Consider the following 22141-nt stretch of genomic DNA (forward strand, 5'->3'; position numbering starts at 1 on the left):
GGGAGCTGCACATCCAGTTTAGGTTTTGACGGACCACAAAAATCTCTCCTACATACAATCTGCTAAAAGACTCAACCCCTGTCAGTCTCGTTGGTCTTTATTCTTCTCCCGGTTCAACCTCTCAATCTCTTTTCGCCCTGGCTCTCGGAACGTCAAACCGGAGGCCCTTTCTAGGCAGTTTTCCCCAGGACGAATCTGAAGAGTCGGCTGCTCCCATCCTGCCTCCTAGCTACTGTGTCGCTGCGGTAACCTGGGAGATTGAGGATTTTATCAAACAGGCCCAACAAACTGAACCAGATCCTGACACTGGGCCACCCAACCGTGTGTATGTACCTACCTCCTTACAAGCCTGAGTTATTAACTGTATGCATTCTTCCAAGTTCTCTGCTCATCCAGGGATTAGCAGAACGGTTGCCCAAATAAGTCGTCATTTTTGGTAGCCCTCCTTGTTGAAGGATGTCAAGGAGTTCGTTCTAGCCTGTCCCACCTGTGCATGCAACAAGCCCTCTCATCAACCACCTTCTGGTCTACTTCAACCGTTACCAATCCCCAAGCTACCCTGGTCTCACATCGCTATCGATTTTGTAACTGGACTCCCCACATCCAAGGGTATGAATACCATCCTCACAATTATAGATCGTTTCTCCAAGGCCTGTCATCTCGTGCCATTGAGAAAACTACCAACTGCCATGCAGACTGCATAGCTTCTTGTAGAACATGTCTTCAGCCTTCATGGGATTCCTCAGGACATTCTGTCTGACCGCGGCCCGCAGTTCATCTCCCAGGTGTGGAGGGGATTTTGCTCTGTGCTTGGGTCCAAGGTTTCTCTCACTTTCGGTTCAATCCAATGGACAGGTGGAAAGACTGAATCAGGAGCTAGAAACCACCCTCAGATGTCTTTCTGAATCAGAGCCTTTGAACTGGAGTCAACTTTTGAGCTGGGTGGAATACGCCCATAATTCTAATGTCTCTGCAGCTACAGGTCTATCTTCCTTCGAGATCTCCCTTGTATACCAGCCACCCCTGTTTCCCTCAGAAGAGGCAGACATCGCTGTTCCCTCCGTACAACAGCACATCCGCCGCTGCCGGACCTTCTGGAACCGGGCCAGGACGGCCCTGGGAAGGACCCATTGTGGAACTGATCACTGCCACTGAATCGGCCATCAGGAACAACAACCTGGCTGAAACGGAGGCAGAGCAACTCAGAATGAAGGTAACAGCTACCCTGTCCAGCGCCAAACCACCTCCTTCCAACCTCACACCCCAGGAAATGAAAGCCATAACATCCCTGAGCCAGGACCAAAGCATCACCATATTACCAGCAGACAAAGGAAGACGCACCGTAGTCCTCAACACCACAGACTACCAGGACAAAATTATCCCTCTACTAAACGACACTAATACGTATGAATCCTTGAAAAGAGATCCAACCAGCGGCTACAAAAAAAAGAAAATAATAGACTATTTCAAACGACAAGGTAATTAACAGCACACTCTATCTCAGATTATATCCAGGGGAGGAAATTCCATGCTTATATGATCAGTTCCACAATGGGTACTTCTTGTGGAGAAATGGCAAAATTCAGGCCTTTACTCAGTACATCCATCTCTGGTTTTGTCATTGGTCTGCTAGATAGATTTTTGACCCACTTGTCTTCAAGCTTGATGTTGATGTTTTCCTCCTGAGTCATGTTGCTCTCTTGTTTAAATGCTGCTTTCTGTTGTAATCTTTTGAATTTGGCTTTTTGTCTTTCTTTTGTTTTTTGATGTTGTGAAAGCTTGACTTTATTGACAAACATGGCAACTTCTTTAAACAAGGTTTTGGGGAGAAGTTTGGATAGCTTCTGCCTTGTCTGATCTATTTTGCGCGAGAGAGCTTCAATTGTGAAGTGAGTCTGTCTAATCCTCTCACTAAGCAGCTTTTTGTGCGCATTCAATTATAGACCTATATCCAATCTTCCTTTCTTATCCAAAATTCTTGAGAAAGTAGTTGCCAAACAAGTTTGCGATCACTTCCACCATAATGAACTTTTTGAAGAGTTTCAGTCTGGCTTTAGAGCTCATCATAGCACTGAAACAGCTCTGGTGAAAGTCACTAATGATATTCTCATGGCCTCAGATAATGGACTTGTATCTGTGCTCGTCCTGTTGGATCTTAGTGCTGCATTTGATACAGTTGACCATAATATTCTTTTAGAAAGACTTGAATATTTTGTTGGAATTAAAGGAACAGCACTAGACTGGTTTAAATCTTATCTATCTGATCGAATTCAGTTTGTTCATGTTAATGATAGATCTTCAACACGCTCAAAGGTTACCTGTGGAGTACCACAGGGATCAGTGCTAGGACCAATTCTCTTTACTTTATACATGCTCCCAATTGGTAGAATTATTAGACAGCATGGGATTAATTTCCACTGTTATGCTGATGATACCCAGCTATATCTGTCTATAAATCCAGATGAAGCTAACCCATTACATAGATTACAGGCATGTCTTGAAGACATAAAAACCTGGATGACTCTTAACTTTCTGCTTCTGAATGCAGACAAAACAGAAGTTATAGTCTTTGGACCAGAGTCTCTGAAAAAGAAACTGATTAGCCAGTCACTTCATTTGGATGGGATTAAACTGATTTCAGATAATAAAGTAAAAAATCTTGGTGTTATTTTTGATCAGGACCTGTCATTTAAATCCCATATCAAAGAGGTTTCTAGAATTTCCTTCTTTCATCTGAGGAACATTGCAAAAATTAGAAATATCCTGTCCAGGGGTGATGCTGAGAAACTAGTCCATGCATTTGTTACTTCAAGGCTGGACTATTGTAATTCTTTACTATCAGGAAGTCCACAAACTGTAGTTAAAAGCCTTCAGCTGATCCAAAATGCTGCAGCCAGAGTTCTAATGAAAATGAAAAAGAGAGATCATATCTCTCCTATCCTGGCTTCTCTTCATTGGCTTCCTGTTAAATCAAGAATAGAATTTAAAATCCTCCTTCTCACATATAAAGCCTTAAATGGCCAAGCTCCATCTTATATCAGAGATCTGATTGTTCCTTATGTTCCTAACAGAGCACTTCGCTCTCAATCTGCAGGTTTACTAGTGGTTCCTAGAATTTCTAAAAGTAGAATGGGAGGCAGATCTTTTAGTTATCAGGCTCCTCTCCTGTGGAACCAACTACCAGTTTTAGTCCGTGAGGCAGACACCCTGTCTACTTTTAAGGCTAGGCTTAAAACTTTCATTTTTCATAAAGCTTATAGTTAGGGTGGCTCAGGTTATCCTGAGCTATCTCTATAGTTATGCTGCTATAGGCTTAGACTTTTGGAGGACATAGGGACCCCCATTTCATCATTCTGCTTCATTCTCTCTCTGTTCTCCTATTCTACAGAATCTGTTAGTTCAATCTCTAACCTTCTGCTCTCTCTGCTTTTCCTCAGAGTAGCTTTGCCTCGTCTGTTCCTGTTTGGCTGTGACGTCATCCTGGAAAAAAACATCAGCTGTGCTGCTTCTATCAACACCCTTGTTAATAGATGTTGGAGATCGGCCTGTTTTCCAGTGTGGTCCTGTTTCTCTGACCGTGACTGAGTGGATGTGCTCTCTTCGTCCTCTGGCATGGGAGCTGCCTTGGAGCTCGTCTGCCTGGCTGTGTGTTTCCTGGACTGGGCCGCCTTTTACAGCTGCTTTTTGTATCTCTGCTTCTGTCTCCTTGAACCCCAGTCGGCCTCGGCAGATGGCCGCTCACACTGAGCCTGGTTCTGCTGGAGGTTTCTTCCTGTTAAAAGGGAGTTTTTCCTCTCCACTGTCGCTACAAGCATGCTTAGTGTGGGGGATTGTATTTGAGTCAATGAGTCAATGCAATCAACTGGTTTTCCTTAGATAGAAAACTTTGTATCAATTTGACTGTATGATCTGGTTGAACTGTAAAGTGCCTTGAGATGACATGTGTTGTGAATTTGGCGCTATATAAATAAACTGAATTGAATTGAATTGAATTCCTAAGAATCTCTTCTTCCCTTCTGCCCTATCACTGGCTAACGATGGAACCAAATGACCCATTCATCGGTTACCATTTGCATGTTTCCAAGCGATACAAGGCTTTGTCTATACAAGATTCAAACTCACTGCGGATCCAGACATTTGAATTGAGAAAGCTTCCTGGAGAGGCGGCGAAACGTCTTCAAATCTTGGAAACCAAGTCCACTAGATATTTTTTGAATTTTTACGGAATAATTAATAATTCTCTATTTAATGTGTCCCGGTAAATCTCTCTACTTCTACGTCTCTTTGTTGAACAACAATGTTGTATCAGAGCTACGTTTACGTTCGTGTAGCCATCAACATGGCTGCCATGTCCCACAATGCAACGCGGATCCCAAGGCCTATTCACCATCATTTTTACACAAACTGGAAGGTTTACACATCTACTGTTGACATAGAAACTGCAACTCAGCATTTCCTTCCACATTATTCCAATAAACGTTTAGGGAAGGAATAAAAAAAAAGAAAATTAATAGAAATAGAATTGTGTTGTAATAATTTACACAGTACAAATTAAAGTTCTGGTTCGTTTTTTTTTTTTTGTTTGTTTGTTTTGTTATTTGAAATGATATTACCTGGAAAAATTAGCAGCTTCTTATAAGATACAAAGTAGGAAATATTTCACTGATGTTTGGGGAATTTGACAGAAAATAAAACGAAGATTGAAAACATGTTAAAAAATGGAGGCCATCTGTGCGTTTATCACATGGCATCAATTTTAGATGATTTTTAAAAATGTATTAAATTAAAGCTGATCGACTCACAGGTAGAACTTCTTGAATACTAGAACTTCTTCACAATCATACACAATCCATCTGAAATACATAATTATATATATATATATATATATATATATATATATATATATATGTATATATATATGTATATATATATATATATATGTATATATATATATATATATATATATATATATATATATATTTATATATATATATATATATATATATATATATATATATGTATATATATTTATATTACAATAATAATTGTAAAAGCAGTATTGATGATGATATTATGAGCATTTTGTTATTAAAACATATATATGTAATGTATATATATATGACTTTCAGTTTTACACATATCTAAAGAAAGAGCAAGTTTCTTTTGTGTGTTTACCATAAAGCCCACATAAAATACTTTGGAATGAAATTTTGTTCATTATTCATGATTTTCTTCTCAAAATTCAATCAGTGGGTTATTTTGTTTAATTTTCTGTTATATTCTTATTCCTTGTGTTCGTGAGTAGTGAGAAAAATAAATGCAATTATAATTCAACATTAAAAAATACTAGAATACAGTAAAAAATACTAGAATACTTAACAACACAGTATTACTAAAATAAATAGAAAACATTGGTTCTAAAAACTATATTTCTATGAAATACAAGCACCATAAGAACAATTTGTTATATATTTGAGGTAACTGGTTCTTTAGAGGAGGGTTTTTTATCCTCTGACTGGTTTATTTATGTCTTTTCTGATTAAATTAATAAATTATTAAACCCTTTCAAACTGACTTTGTTTTACTTGTATGTTCTCTACACAGTTTTACCTGCTAATTGATTTATTTCCTAGTGTTTTAAGAGATTAACTACAAACAATTTAAAAACCTACTTCTAATCATGTTCTTCACATGTCAGCATATGACCATTATTCAATATAAATAATGTTTTTTATGTGTTTGTGTTATTGTTATTATTATTTTGTTTAAGCTGCTGCTTAATGTATCTTTCTTTGTGGTTTATGGTAATTCCTGTATTTATCCTCGGACTTACCCAGACTAAGTTGGTCTTTTATTTTTAGACTTTTTCTAGAAAGATTCTCCTGTTTGCATCAATATGAGCACCTTAAACTAATGTGAAGTTTGAGTTTCTTAGATTGAAGCACAGCCAGTGATGAGTGTGAAGCAGAGCAGACAAGAGGACACTTCAGCATCAGGACGCTCTTCTCCTCCTCTTCAGCTCCTCCTCGTATCTCTGCAGCTGAGACATGAAGCCGGGATTAGGATCCACGATGTGACGAGCTGTCTTCACCCTCTGAGAGAAGATATGAAACATCAGCAAGCCTTGTTAACCATCTGTCCTCCAGCTGGATCCAGTTTCTAACAGCTTGCTGAGTGTGCAGGATAGCTGCTGCCATCTGTTGTTTGTTACGATAAATACAAGCTACTTTTAACTACCTTTAAAACCTATGCATGCACATTAATAATAAGCGTTCCTTATTTCCTGATAATGGCATCATTTAGGTTTATCAGAAGTAAATACACTGTAGTATAAATTTCTATTTTCGCAGTTATTTTCCCAACTGAATTAATATGGTCATTGCTTCCATTTTAACTGCAGTATTTTTACACCTTCTTAGTAAAGTTGAAGGTCGTCCATCTAAGACATCTGCTGATGTCTGAATGTGGTTTCACGTTGATCAAATGGGCTGAAGGTTCTGTCAAACACTGAGCTGTTTTTTACCTGTTTCCTCTTATGTTGTGTTGATTTCTGTTTGAAAGCTGTGGTTGGAAGACCTCCGTACCAAAACCCTAATCGTCAGCTCTCTTTATGGATTAGATTCATTTTACTTTTGGTCAAATAAGAAAGATTACTTTACCTGCCAGGAGTGTGAACATTTTCTACATATTTTTCTGAGCTAAATAAAAGCAGGGACTGAATGACCTTAAATAATTCCTGTCAGCAGTAGCTTGTTGTGTCCCTGTCCTTTTTGAGGACACCTTGGATATTTAAACCCTTGGTGTTTGAAAACAAAGTGTTGTGCTGAAACAATTTCAGGGCCTGGCAGATGGAGCTTCAGAGTTCTGTTGATGCCGGCTGACAGAACCGCTCAGGCAAACAGGAAACCATTCGTTTTGCTAATCCACAGATTTTTAAATATTAGATTACATTTACTAAGGTTGCAGTGATTGTTCATCACACCTGCTGATCCTGACAAAGAGTTCACAGTGAAAATGCAAACTTCAGGAGCACACACCTAATTTATATATAAATACAAAAGTGAGACAAGATTGCTCTGATTAACTTTAATGCACAATAAATATTGCAAAGGATATAATGTCTGCATGCACACATTGGTAAATATAGCTTACTTATTGGTGTTTATATTTTGCTTATATTCTCAAATTTACTCTAGAAACTTTGGAAATGTATACGTTTGATAATTTGCCTTTTTAAGAGATGCTGTGAGTCTTTTTAATTCATTCTGGGGATGAGAACAGGTAGAAAAAATTTATTAGAGTGGCTCTAATGTGCCTTTTACTCCAAAAGAAGAGCAAGCATCACTTTGTTCACCTAGTTTGCTTCTGCTTGGACCAACTATCACATCCTTTATCTGCTATAATGAAAGGTCAAATCTGGAATCAGAACCATATTTACAGAACCTACCAAAGTGTTGTCATGCAAGCTTAGTTGAATTAAATACTATGATTAAAAGAAGTTATACCTGTTTACCATGCAGGGGAGCGTGGTGCATATGATACCTAGGCCTTCACTGGGCAACCCTCCACTTAATGTGTTTCTTATCTCTTGATATATATATATAGAAACAGAGAGAGAGAGAGAGAGAGAGAGAGAGAGAGAGAGAGAGAGAGAGAGAGAGATAGATAGAGGTTTGACGTTGTTTATTTACTTTACATCAGGAAAACATAGTCTGTTTCCATCATCACAATAAAAAAACAACCATTATCACACAAAAAAAACCCCAAACGTTAAATATTAAGAACCAGGGAGCCATCTTCCTCTACTGAACATAAAACATGTCTAGTCCCCCACAGAGCGCTAAAAGCCTCCACATTATTAGTCAGTTTGTAGAAAGCATGCTCCACTCTCAGACGAGCTGCAACCAGACCTTTCAGGCTCTGCACCACATCTGTCCAACCCTGACCCAGCATCTGATTCTTCCTGGTTCTCCAAATGGCTAGTTTAGCCACCCCAAACAAAAAATTTATTAAAACTAATTTCAGTTTTCTCCTCACTGTGTATCTGGGTCCAAAAACAAACAGAGGAAGAGAGAAAACCTCCCCCAAAGCTTCCACCCATCCTTTCAAAACTTTAAAAAGATCAACTAGCCGAGGACAACCCACCACTAAGTGATCTAATGTTTCCCTGTGAGTGCAGAATGGACAGCCCTCCCCAGTGCCTGGATCCAGGTGAGCTCTGTGTCTGTTTGTGGCTATTGCTCCATGTATAATCCTCCACTGAAGGTCCGCCATCCTTTTCTCAACAGGGGGTTTATACAGGACCCTCCACCTGCCTTTAGGGGTAACGTCTGAGGCAAATATCTCACACCATTTTGACTCCTTCACTCCAGCCAGAGAGTGAAAATTCAGCACTTTCACACATTTGTAGTACAGCTGCTTCCTCCCACAGGAGCTGAAAATTCCCAGCTCTGGTGTTTTCATGCTGAGAAGAAAACAACTCTTCTCCTGTTGCTCCTCAGTAGCTGGACAGACACTCAGAGAGGGAAAAATATACACACCATCATCCCTCCACTGGCCAGCGTGATTCTTAGCAAAGCTTCTCATTGGTTCAGACAGGGACTGCCAGACTTCCTCCATAATCCTATTCAGCACTCTGTAAGACTGGATGCTTGTAATGTCACTGAGCGTCTCCAGGGATGTTTTGGTGAGGTGGCCCAGTTTAGTAATGCCGGCCTCAACAAATTTTGTTCTTAATGTAGCAGAAGAAAAAGTAGCGTTTCTAAAGAAGTTGTTGTGAAACAGTGGTTCCTCATAGATCCACATCCCTGGCCCAGAGTCCTGATTCCTTGTGACCTTCAGTGTCTGCCAGGCATTAATCACCGACGTGTAGAAAGGTGTGAGTCCTGTCAGGTCAACTTCAGATGGTCTTAGCAGAAATAACTGCTTATCCAGTCCAAGCCGTCCAGCATACCTAAGTAGCAATCGAGCAGGGGATAACCAGCAGCGACTGCAACCATACAACAGCCTCTGTGCCGTCTGCAGTCTGAAAGCCGCGGTTCTGGAAAGAATGTCTACAAGTCCTTGTCCTCCTTCTGCCACAGGGAGATACAAGACCGATGCCCTCAGCCAGTGTTGACCAGACCAGAAAAAGTCAACCAGGAGCCGCTGCACTTCTTTCAGTAGGCCTGATGGTGGCACCAACACGATGAGCTTGTGCCACAGAGATGATGCAACCAGGTTATTCACTATCAGAGCTCTTCCCCTATAGGACAGGTGAGGTAGCAACCATTTCCATTTAGACAACCTGGCTTCTACCTTTTCCAGCACTCCCTCCCAGTTCTGTCTCTGAAAATCCTCATTCCCAATAAAAACTCCAAGACTTTTTATACCCCTTTTTCCCCACTTAAGGTTACCAGGAAGACAAGGAATGCTCCCCACAGCCCACTCCCCCACTAAACAAGCCTCACTTTTTCCCCAGTTCACCTTAGCAGAGGAAGCTTTTCCATACAAGGACAAACTTTCTTGTAACTCTTGAACGTCTCCCTTATTGCAAATAAATATGTTTACATCATCAGCATATGCTGATACAATAACAGGGGGCATGTTAGCCAACTCTGGCAGGGAGAGACCTCGCAGTCTACTCCTCAACCGACAGAGGAGAGGCTCAATGGCAATACTGTAAAGCTGGCCTGAAATGGGGCAGCCTTGTCTGATCCCTCTCCTAACTGGCACTGGAACACTCAACCCACCTCCCACCTTCACCACACAACAGGCATCTCGATACAACAGCTTTACCCAAGACAGAAAACCCTCCCCAACACCAAAAGCCTGTAAGGTAGTAAAAAGAAAATCATGATCCACTCGGTCAAAGGCCTTCTCCTGGTCTATGGATATGATACCAACATTAATGTCATAAATTTTACAAATATCAAAAACATCTCTCATTAAAAACAAATTATCAAACATAGACCTATCAGGTACACAATATGATTGATCTGCACCAATTAGAAAATCAATAACAGTTTTCAGTCTGTTTGATAATACTTTTGAAAGAATCTTGTAGTCCGTACATAAAAGAGCTACTGGTCTCCAGTTCTTTAAAAGGGCTAAATCTCCCTTCTTAGGGAGCAAAGAAAGAACTGCACGCCTACAAGAACCTGGAAGTGTCTTTTTCATAAGACACTCATTAAAAACATCCAAAAGGTCCTGTCCCATGATGGTCCAGAAATGTTTAAAAAAGTCTGAAGGCAGACCATCTATTCCCGGAGCCTTTCCAGATGTCATCTGAGACACAGCAGCAGTCAGTTCATCCAGAGTTATTTCCAAACCCAGAGCCTCCCGATCTCCTGGATCCAACTGAGGAAGTCCTTGAAGAAGCTCCGCAGCAGCATCCACATCACAGCCATCCGCCCTGAACAAGTCAGTGTAAAAATCCACGGCATGCCTCCTCATCTCCGTTGGGTCTGTGGTCACCTTCCCATCCGGGAGACGGAGACACACCATCTGTTTTTTTGAAGTAGTTGACTTCTCCAGGTTAAAAAAGAAGGTGGTTGGTGCATCAATGTCCTGTAGTCTGGTGAAGTGTGCTCGGACTAAAGCTCCTTTTGCTCTCTCCTGCAGGAAAGAGTTGAGCTCCCCCTTTTTTGATCGTAAAAGATCATTTTGCTGATTCTCTTTAAGGGCATTTTCCAAGTTCCTTATCTGGTCCTCTAACTCCTGCACAACCCTCTTGGTTTTTGTAGTGACACCAACTGTATATTCCTGACAAAAAACTTTAACCTGAGCTTTTCCTACCTCCCACCACTGAGCCAGGGAAAGAAAATCAACTTTCTGGGATCTCCAGTAGGCCCAAAACAATTTAAAATTTTCACAAAAAGTAAGATCCTTTAATAATTTAATATTAAAACGCCAAAAAGATGTTTGTTTTCTAGTGGGAGAGAGAAACAGCTCCATTAAGACTAGATGGTGGTCAGTAAAAACTACTGGGAATATTCTACAGCTAAGAACTCTAGTAGTGAAAGAAGCAGGTAGATAAAACCTGTCCAGTCTAGCTGCACTTACTCTCCCATCTGATATTTTGACCCAAGTGTACTGCCTATCAGAAGGGTGTTTCATCCTCCACACATCAACCAAATCGGTTTTTGTTAATACTTGAGACAGAAATAAGGAGGACTGAACATGTGGCTCCTCTCCGGTCCTATCTAATGTAAAATCAGTGCAGCAGTTCCAGTCACCACCCAATACAATAAACTCTCCTGTACCAATATTATTTAGTTCTTCCTTCAGTATTTTAAAAAATTTTTCCCGCTCAGAGCCTTGGTTTGGTGCATATAAATTAATGAAAATGAAGCTGAAACCCTCTACTTCAGCTCTCACCATAAGCATTCTGCCCTTCACCACCTCTGTGCTGGAAATAACAGTTACATTTAACTTGGAAGAAAACAGAATGGCAACTCCAGCACTTAGATTTGTCCCATGGCTAAGGACATGCTGCCCTCCCCACCATAAGCCCCAATCTATTTCATTCGTGCTATCAGTGTGTGTTTCTTGTAGGAAAATTACATCCAGTCTTTTCTGTGTGATAACATCTGTTAATATAGCCCTTTTTTTCCATCTCTACCCCCATTTATGTTTAAAGAGGCCACTCTTAGACCCTGCATGTAAGGAGAATAGAGACAGACCAGTAGGGAAAACCAACAGAATTGAAACACCCAGTGTTGTACAATCATGTTACTGTTTGTTAAAGTTTCATTTTCTTTGACATTTTACCCTTTGTTGTTTTAAGAGTTTTCCTTAGACCTGTGACGTGCTTCTTAAGACGAAAACGTTTCTTGCTGTCCAGTAAATCATAACCAACAACTCTCTGCAAAGTAGTGACCGATTCAATAATTTTATCCACATCAGGAAAATAATCTTTTACATTGACTTTTTTTCCAAAGGTGTCATCTAGAAAACCATTGATTTCCTCCAGAGAATACAAATCAACACTCTGAAAGTAGCTGTCTGCGATAGAGAAACTATCAGAATCATTATGGCCATGAGTGGATTCCATCTGATCATCTGCCTCACTATCAGGGTTCACCTGCAGAAGCTCTGCATCCTGCACAGGACTGCACTCTGCATCCTTTTCTGACCTCCCCAGGTCATCCGCTCTCTGCCCTGTCCTGTCCACAGCTTCTTCCTCACCTACAGCACTGTCTGTCAACTGGAGGGAACCATCACCCTCAGTCCCAACCACTGAGCCACTGTCAGTTCCTACCACGGAGCAGTCTCCCTCAGTATTATTACGAGGAGTAGCCTCGGGCAGCGCCCGCTGTCCACTGCTCCCCTCCCCGCTATCCTCTCCCGCAGCGCCCGCCTCGGGACCCGCCGCAGCGCCCGCCGCGGGACCCGCCGCAGCGCACGCCGCGGGACCCGCCGCGGGACCCGCCGCGGGACCCGCCGCAGCGCACGCCTCGGGACCCGCCGCAGCGCCCGCCGCGGGACCCGCCGCAGCGCACGCCGCGGGACCCGCCGCGGGACTCGCCGCAGCGCACGCCTCGGGACCCGCCGCAGCGCCCGCCGCGGGACCCGCCGCAGCGCACGCCGCGGGACCCGCCGCGGGACCCGCCGCAGCGCACGCCGCGGGACTCGCCGCAGCGCACGCCGCGGGCCCCACCACACTCTGTCTGTGGGGACATGCCACCCGCTTGTGGCCCACATCTCCACACTCAAAACACTTCATGTTTCCAGAACTGGCGTACACCATGTAGTATCCCTGCTCATGTTTGACACGGAACGAAACGTCCAGCGTTTGGGTTGGAGAATCTAGGAACATAAACACTTGTCTCCGCAGAGATTGAACATGTTTCAGTTTGGCATCCTTACAGCCCAGATTCACCACCCGGAAACCGCTCGCAAATCTTCCAAAACGCTTCAGCTCTGTCTCCAGAGCCTCATTGGAAATAAACGGGGGGACACCAGATACGGTGATCCGGACCGAAGGCACTGCCAACGGGGAAACCTGAAAAAACTCATCATCCAGGACCAGTCCGGTTTCTATGAGCTGACTTACATGTTCCAGATTTTTTAGAAACACAACCACTGCCTTATTCATGCGTGAGGCATATGAGATGTTTCCATGTCCCACCTGTTCTCCTACTGCCAGCAGCACCTGCTCCACCGTAGTGCTGGGCTGCGGCACAATCCTCACCCCATGCTTCAGAGACAGGGACGGCGCCACCGAGGACGCCATCCCTGTCAAGAAACACGGCCTACCGCCCCCCAAAGCACCCAAACACACGGTAACTTGGGGTGATACAAGAATAAACAATTAACAAACAATCACACAGTAAACAGTTAGAAAGAAAAAAAAAAAAAGAAAAGTTTGAGATTACTCACAAGCTCTCAGCCACACTCTCCACCACCAAACTCCCAGCATGCACTCAGAGAGAGAGAGAGAGAGAGAGAGATAGATAGATAGATAGATAGATAGATAGATAGATAGATAGATAGATAGATAGATAGATAGATAGATAGATAGATAGATAGATAGATAGATAGATAGATAGATAGATAGATAGATAGATAGATAGATAGATAGATAGATAGATAGATAGATAGATAGATAGATGTACTGTTCCCAACAACCTCAACAGGTTGTTACATTAAGGCTTATTTTGCACAGCTTCTACCTTAGTCAGTTAAATACCATGCTGTTTTCTAAGGTCAATATTTGGGTGACCATTTTTTTTCTATAATCTTTTTGCTGCTGTAAACACCAGAATTTTCCCATCGTGGGATAATAAAGGGATTTTCTATTCTATTCTATTTAATTGCTGGTGAAGATTCTCATTCACCACGGTCATAGTCATTCCAAATAAAGAAAATTAAAAACAGTCCACTGGACTTTGTTTCCAAGATTGAAGATGTTTTGCTTGCCATCCAAGAAGCTTTTTCAATTCAAAATGTCAGGAATAGCATTGCGTTCGAGGCTCTTATACAGTTGCCCAACAAAGCCTTGTTTTTGTTGTGAAAACATTCAAATTGACCTATCATCTCAGCCCTAGCCCCTGTACAGGAGAGCAGAGGACCTCGCCTATTCAGACACGACCCCCCTTTTAGACACTAAAGAACTGGTTACACTCCCGTGGTAGTGTGTCGCAGTGGTCTTGATGTATATATTTTTGATTTATGCCTAATATTGAAGTGTGGTCTGCGCTATGTTATTCCACTCCACAACGCAAGAGGGACAATTACGAAGTAGCATTGCGTCTGGTGAGGAATTGGGGGCAAGTTTGTCTGACAATTGATGGTGAAAAAGAGCGGGGATCCAGGTAGAAAAAAGGTCCCAGCGTTCTAACGCAATTTGCTCTTCTAGCTGGTCCATCTTCACGAGTCGTTTTCCACAATGGCGGTCATTCAAACAAGACAAGCCGCTAAGGTTCTGCAGATGTAGATTTGACCAATCAGAGGCCTCGTGTCTGCGGCACTGTCTGCGTCACCTACAATTCTGAAGAGGAGCAGCAGAGTGTCTGCAGAAGGGGCGGAGGCACATTTGCAATCAGTGCGACACACACAGATGACCTGCGGACGGGTATGGGGCATTGCAGGCTAACAAAAGAAGCCAAACGACCCCCATTCCAAAGGGGTGGACCCCTTCGTCCGTTTCAATTTGCATGTTTTCAAAACAAAAAAAAGGCTTAGTTGGGCTACTGTATAAAGACCTCAAACTCAGCGCTACTTCTGACATTTTTGTATGGAAAGCGAAATGTCTTGTGGATTGTTGTGAACACCACACACTGTATAACAACTTTTACTTCACTGTTTATAACAACCCCAATGAAAGCACTCTGTCCCCCGTAGTCAGAGGCGTGCACAGTCATTTTGGGGGGCAGGTGCTCAGGAGGGGGGTGTGCCTTTTTTAGCACACGTGGAACACTTAATTATAAAAAAAAATACACGCATGTTGAATGAAATTTGACTTTTATTTGTAACATTCTCTAAACGTGAGTTTTCAATGGAAAAAAGTCACACCAACAGAACAGACTAAAGCGTACTACTTTAAAGTAGTACGCTTGCTCATCTTTCTTCTTCTTTCATCTGGCTCATCTTCCTGTTTTCCCTCACCCATCTGATCTCCCTCATCCATCTGTTCTCCCTCATCCATCTGTTCTCCCTCATCCATCTGTTCTCCCTCATCCTGGTCTTTTTCTGTTTCTGTGTCTTCCCTGAACTCTTCCTCATCTCCTGTCCTGGTAGATGTTGATGGTATAGAGCTTCCCTGCTGTGACTGGCTACAATATAATAATAATAACCATCATGATGATAATAATAATAATAATAATAATAATAATAATAATAATAATAATAATAATAATAATAATAATAATAATAATAATAATAATAATAATAATAATAATAATAATAATAATAATAATAATAATAATAGCTTTAACAAATATGCCACATTAGTTTAAATAATGGGCTATTACGGCAACATGACTGGAAGTCTTGTCATGTGGATATGACTTATGGTAGCCTACAAAATAATAGCTATTTTAATACCTGCTGATTTTGTACAAACCACTTAAAAATAAAATGTGAACAGCTTTTAAGATTTTTCAATACGATTAACCCTCCTTTCTTGGCATTGTGCTGCAATTACTAAATCAATATACAATTAAGACAATAAAGAGACCAAAATGTGTTAATTTATGTTGCCTAACAAAACCTATACAACAGAAAACATTTGTCTTAACAAATAGATTTGCAATTGCAAACTTTCCCTAAATTATTTGTAGCCTATGTGGTCGTCCTCACGTTATCTGTCATTGACTTGGGCTACAGTGTAAAACTTTATCTAGCCTAACTAGTTTATCAGGTGACCAGTCGGCAAAAATGCTTGTTTGGTGCTGCTGAATGAGACATTTTAATGCACAACAAAATGATTTAGCTTGATCTGTATATTACCTGGCTAATGAGGCACGGGAGAAGCAGCCTGTCAGCGACCGTTCCTGCTATCTGAAGACGCTTACTGAACTGCTATGATGCTGCACATTTGGCATGCCCTGCGGGCGACCGCGCAAGTTCACGTGACAAAGGAAGAGAGATAGGCTGGTCTGGTGTGCGCAAGGAGGTGGCTCATTTCGGAGCATTGCTTCAGTCGTTTTTAATGGCTCAGGTTTTCAAAAGATCATTTCAAAACCGACCTCAGTAAAATCTTAATAATATTAATAAGAATTTAAAAAAAGGGGTTTAAAAGGGCATTTTCTTGATAAAGGGCAAACTTCCTAGTGCTTTAGCACCACCTAGTGTCTATGTATGCACGCCCCTGCCCGTAGTAAATCTAGTCCTGTCCATGCATGACTCAGGTATATTAGGGTGACCATATTTTCATTTGGGAAAACCAGGACACCTTGGAGCAGGGGTGGGTGGGTGGGGAGGGGGGGGGGGGGGGGGGGGGGGGGTGGGTGGTGTTGATTGAAAGAACAAATGTCTCATCATCGGGATTTGCTCCGTGAAATGTTACTTGGCGCAGAACAGTGGTGAAAATTGGAAGTTCAGTTTAATATAATACAACTCTGTGAATAGTTCCGTCTGAAATGAATGAAAATAGTTGTTTTAATGGTTATTGAGTCAGATATTTGGCGGTAATGTTGAGTTTGGCTGTAATTTAAGGACAGATGCTAATATATCTGCAGGGTGGGAACTATAAATCTGATAGGAGTTTAATTTTTTTACTGTTGTTTTGCACAATATGCTTAACTAAGTATTTTTTGTTGTTGAATATTAGAGATTTTGCTGATATTTTTTTATACATTGTTTAGATTTACTTATATATTTCTACCCCTTTTTTAGAATAGAATAGAAAATCCCCCAAATTTACAGCAGCAGAAAGATTATTGAAAATGGTCACACAAATGAGGACCTTAGAAAAATGTATAAGAATAACATAATAGGGAAGAGTTAAAATATAAAAAATAAAATTCTGTAAAGTGTTTTAACAATATAAAACCGGAGAATTAATAACCAATATGCAGCTATGGACATTTTTACAGTAATGGATATTTGAAAATAGCAGCCACATCAGAGATGTGCAGAATGACAGCAGCAGGTTATTTAACTGACTAAGGTTTCTATCATTACATTTGATTTTATTTGTTCCTGCTCCCGGTGGTTGGAACCTTTATTCCACTCTGGATTCTTGTGAGTGTAGTCTTTGTTCACTTTAACTTTTTAAAAAATAAATAAATAAACAAACAGTTTTGAATACCTCGGTATTCATTATTTTCCTGCTTTGTGTGTCAACTTTCACGGTTGCTAAGCAACAGAGCATACGGCGGTAAAACCCGCCGAAGGGAGGACCTGTTCGAATTTACAGCCTAAACTCTTCCAGCCTCCCTATTTTCAAGGACTTCGAAGGATCCAGTCTAGGTAGACCGCGTCCTTGGAGGATGCAGCCCAGGATTTCGAACAGAGCCTCTGATAAGAACAGGGCTGCCCGCACTGACGCGGCTCAGGGATTACGTCACACGGAGCGTCGTGCGCACTGAAATCAGGACATTTCCTCACTTTCTAAAAAAAACCCGGGACGCCCGGGACAGGACGTGAAATACGGATATATCCCGGGAAATACGGACGTTTGGTCACCCTAGGTATATAGATGGAGGAAAGTTAGATGTGGTTCTGGTGAGAAGCACCCTCACCTGTAATGCCTCTGTCAGTGTCTGTTTGCGGTGCTTCATCAGGTAGGCAATACAGATGGTCGCAGAGCGGCTGCGCCCGTTCTTGCAGTAGACGACACTGTGCCCTCCACGGTTGGCCTCCTTCTGGATGGCATCGGCGCAGCGGTCAAAGTGGCTGTAGAGGTCCTCGTTGGGGTCATCATAGACAGGGATCCGCAGCTTGGTGATGCCGCTGTTGAATGGGAACGGCTGCTGCTTGGACACATTGATGCAGAGTGTCACCGCCTCCTGCTGGAGGAGCTCGTCGCTGCAGGCTGAGCGGGCGTTACTGATGAAGAGGGCGCTGGTGACTTTGCACAGCTGCAGCATCCTGGTCAGACCCTCACAGGGCTCCTTGATTAATGTCAGATCCGCAGCTATCAGCTACCTGGTCAGAATGGGAGGCATGAGTGTTACATGATGTTTGTTTATGTCTCCTGTCACCGCAAGCTTTTTAGTATGACATTTTGTGTCTGAAACAAAACAACTGGTTTCGTCAAGTTTTTGGGGGTTCAAAAAAACTTCATCTTATCCTTAAATAAAACTATTCAGCACTGCAAATTAAGGTCATTAAGGATTTTTATTTTTTATGTTTAACACTTAACTGAAGAGGAGTCAAATAAACTATGATTTGATCTGAATTCTGCCCTAGAATACACAACACCTCGGATCCCAAATTATTGACCAAATTCGGAAAAAGGTAATTGCCTTTGAAAGAGGATAAAGGATAGAGACAGAACCAAAGGTTCTTTCTGCTCCTAAAGGCTACCGGTTACCATTCATTTTTCCTGTTAGTTGAACTGCTGCTAGTTTTACTCACATGCCTGGAAGATGTCTAGTGCTACAACCACAAATGATCTTGCTCTCGAAATGGAATTGACCGATTCAGATTAGCTAGCCGAACAAATAGAAGGGGTAGAGAGTAGCCGCCTGTGGCTGCCTGTCACAACTCCAGCCCAGCACGTGGATGACATCAATGTAAAAAAAAACGGCGTTTCCCTTTAAGTTTCAAGTAAAGAAACAGTTGTTTTTTTTATACTACCTGGTGGTTAAGGGGGACACTAGCAATGAATGACACCTTCTTCCTGAGGCAGCAAGAAAAAGAAACAAAAAAAAACTCCACTCTCCACAGTAAAATAGAGATTGGTTAAAGAATGACCCAACTCAATGACCCCAAGGCACAGCAATACAATTAAAATTTGGCCCCAACTATGTCAGTGAGGTAAAATGTTTTTGGTTTCTGTTCTGTGAAGCTTTAAAGGAAAAGTCCGGTCAACAAGGAATAATCAATGGATCATTATCTATACCTAAAACGAATATGTTCGCAGGATTTAATGAATTTAGCGTTAATCAGTAAAAAAAATAAAAATAATCTTTTTAATCGCCATTACATTAGTCTGGGACCGGCCTTTTTTGCCCAAATATAGTAACGCCCCACTCACTGCTTTACAAGCAAAATCATTGGGAACTACTAGAAACATCTGCAATCAACAACAATTATTTAAAATTTCCAGAGGACTTCACCATTGAAATTCACCAGCGCTATAGTTAAACTGACAATGCCCACATGCATGGCAGTTGGATGTTGGAATACATCGGGTAAAAGTGAAAAAAATGTAGTTTTTTCACTTTTCCTATTCATGATCCTCTATGGACGGGTTTTTTGTTGGATTACCAACTTGAAAAGGGAGGATTTGCCATCAAACTTCTGTCCAGAGAAAAAACATGTAACATGTAGCCAATATTTGGAAGAAGAATGTTTTCAAGATGACTTGGATAATAGCGCGTTGTGACACACACCAGATACAGCACTGGGACTTGATCAAAAGCCGATATCGCACCATGACGTCACAAACCAGTAGGAGGCAGTAGTATTCTTGTAAAGCACATTCAAATTGAACAGTATGTAATAATTAATATTTAAAGTGCCTTTAGAAGTTTGTATTCTGAATGTGACCCGACTTTTTCTTTAAAACAAACCTGGAAACTTCTGGCTCAGTGTTATGTCTGTATTCAGAAAATATTAATTTGATCAAGCATCAGGAAGTCCTGAGAGACTTCTGGTGCCTATCTCCAGCTGTCTACTGACAAGAGGCTCGGTCCACAGGTCACCACCTTTGCAGCACAACACAGAAACAAACAGGACAAACAACCATTCACACATTCCCAAGTACAATTTAGAGAAGCCAATTAACCTAAGAGTCATGTTTTTGGACTGTGGGAGGAAGCCAGAGAATCTGGAGAGAACCGACGCATGCACAAGGAGAATATGCAAACTCCATGCAGAAAGACCCCAGGCCGGGAATCGAACCTGGAACCTTCTTATTGCAAGGCAGCAGTGCTACTCACTGCTACTCGAAATGAGCACCTTGTGTATATATATATATATATATATATATATATATATATATATATATATATATATATATATATATATATATATATATATATATATATATATATATATTGTATAATTTCAAATAAAACTTATACAATCAGCTGTGTTAGTTTTTTTAATTGCACATTTAAAGAAAAACTTCAATGATGTAGATTTTACCTTTTTTTTTGCAGGAGTAGAATTACTTTATTGCACCTTTAAACTTAAACAGTCTACTGTTTTGCTTGTCAGCTGCTACAAACTCTGGAGATCTCCTAAAAAAATACATCTTAATCTTGTCCTTTTAAGATTCTCCTCTTGTTTCCAGCATTAGTTATTGGATAATTAAGATGCAAAACACCTGCAGGAAATCAATTTATTCAACCAAAACACGTACAGTTACAGCTGCTAAACATCCAAACCTTTGTTTCTTTTCATTGTTACAACAGTGAAGGTTATTGTCCCTTCAATTATGTTTCTGTTTATGTTTAACATTCATGGATTTTGATTTAAATCAACGACATTTTGATACAGTAGATAATGGATAATATCATAATCATTAGCTATGTGTGTAGATGTATTTTCTGATTTTGAAAGGACATATTTTTACATTGACTAAACACCCAACACACACACACTGTTAGAACAGCTCTCTGACTGACCTGCAGCTGGTCTGCAGGATCCTCCTGATTGAATCTGTGGTTGCTTTTTATCACAGGAAGCTTTTCCCTCTTTGCTCCAACAGACCAAACGCTTTGACTGATCGATGTGTTCAGCTCCTCATGACCCCCAACTGGTCGGATCAACATGACACACACACTGTCCCTGCTGCTATATTTACTGCTGCTGACAGCTGCTGCACTCAGGGTCCTAATGCTGCTCACATTCGTGGCTGAAATAAAAACACTGGTGAGCAATCTTTTCTGTCTGGACTTAGGTTTTTCAGATTTTTATGGATATTAAAGAAAGCACATATTTCAAAGGTAAAAAAGAAAAACAAAAGTTGAAAGAAAGTTGTAATTAAAATTATTATAAAAGATAAAAGCATGAAAAACAATCTGCAATTTAGTTTCTGACGCCAGAGTTTAAAGCCAACAAATCAAACAACCTTTGCTGACAAATCAAAAGCAAAAACAATTTGTTTGTGATAAATCTATTAGAAAGGGATTCCAATGACCAGGCAGATTCCAAGGTTATACCAGGACCTCTCAGGTTGGAGGATGGAGGTCAGAGGGCCAAGTGGGGTCTGCATAGAGCAGCCCTGCTTCAGTCAGCGTGCCCCTGTCAGCGTGTGAATGACTGAAGCCCCTCTGCTACCACTTTTTCTAAATGTATATAAAATTTGTAGTAAAATATCAGAGAACAAACATTACCTTTCTCACCTGACATCTTCTCTGTATTTACAGGTTATTTAAAGGTTAAGTGTTTTTTTTTTGTTTTTTGTTTTTTAAGATTCATTTGATCATTTTATCCTATTAGTGACCTGAGAGGCCCAGACAGAAATTATAGTAGCCTGTTTCCATCCAGAACGCTGAGGCTACTTGATTTTTTTCTGGCCGCACAACAAATTGCCCATTGGGAACAAAGATTTATAGTTCTTTCAATACAAATCCATTTTCACAAAACCTTCCAGTCCTTTTAGTGATGGCCATCAACACATTAAGGCCAAACTCATTCTAAACTATCTGAAAGGTTGACAGAAAAAGGAAACATGTTTAGAGTGGAACTGAATCCTGCTGCGTTGTTTTACCCGACAGCAAAGAGGGCGGCATTCTGTCAGATTAGCATACCTCGTCAGCATACCCATAGTCAATACGCATGTGTAAGAGGTCAGATTTGCGTTTATCCCTTTAGATTTGTACGAAAAATAGACTTTAAACTACTTCAACGGGCATGTATCCCTTTTGTCATGTACAAAAAAAAGTAAATGTAAAGTCAGATCACCATATGCTTCAAAAAAACATAATAAAGTGAATATTTAAATAGTTTTTTTGTACATGACTAAAGGATCGCTTGTGTTGAGGTAGTTTAAAGTTTATTTTTTGTACAAAAATAAAGTGATAAACTAGAGTGATAA

At 40.9% G+C, this 22141-nt stretch overlaps 1 protein-coding gene across 2 annotated transcripts; it reads right to left on the minus strand.

Moving 5' to 3' along the window:
* Positions 1-5058: 5058 nt before the first annotated feature.
* On the minus strand, positions 5059-20893 carry dusp28 (dual specificity phosphatase 28). 2 transcript variants are annotated; one of them, XM_038269921.1, is made up of 3 exons: positions 20727-20893; positions 17670-18071; positions 5059-6094 (listed from the first exon to the last, which is right to left on the minus strand). In XM_038269921.1, the coding sequence occupies exons 1-3, from the start codon at positions 20871-20873 to the stop codon at positions 5993-5995; spliced, it is 651 nt and encodes a 216-aa protein (XP_038125849.1). In that variant the 5' UTR covers positions 20874-20893; the 3' UTR covers positions 5059-5992. The 2 variants fall into 2 exon arrangements, with proteins under 2 accessions (XP_038125849.1, XP_038125850.1); XM_038269922.1 differs by having other exon boundaries at positions 17670-18075; positions 20727-20857.
* Between the last annotated feature and the right edge of the window lie 1248 nt (positions 20894-22141).

The sequence above is a fragment of the Cyprinodon tularosa genome, unplaced genomic scaffold (assembly GCF_016077235.1).
Source record: "Cyprinodon tularosa strain WSP-4 unplaced genomic scaffold, ASM1607723v1 ctg743, whole genome shotgun sequence".
Lineage (NCBI taxonomy): Eukaryota > Metazoa > Chordata > Actinopteri > Cyprinodontiformes > Cyprinodontidae > Cyprinodon > Cyprinodon tularosa.

What these genes read in the sequence shown, in the direction of transcription:
- dusp28 (XM_038269921.1), bottom strand. Translation starts at nt 20,873, where the DNA reads ATGTTGATCCGACCAGTTGGGGGTCATGAGGAGCTGAACACATCGATC. An exon ending in ATCCTGCAGACCAGCTGCAG is followed by an intron (nt 18,072 to 20,726) that starts GTCAGTCAGAGA and finishes CTGACCAGGTAG; the next exon opens with CTGATAGCTGCGGATCTGAC. An exon ending in CACTGACAGAGGCATTACAG is followed by an intron (nt 6,095 to 17,669) that starts GTGAGGGTGCTT and finishes ATCTTCTCTCAG; the next exon opens with AGGGTGAAGACAGCTCGTCA.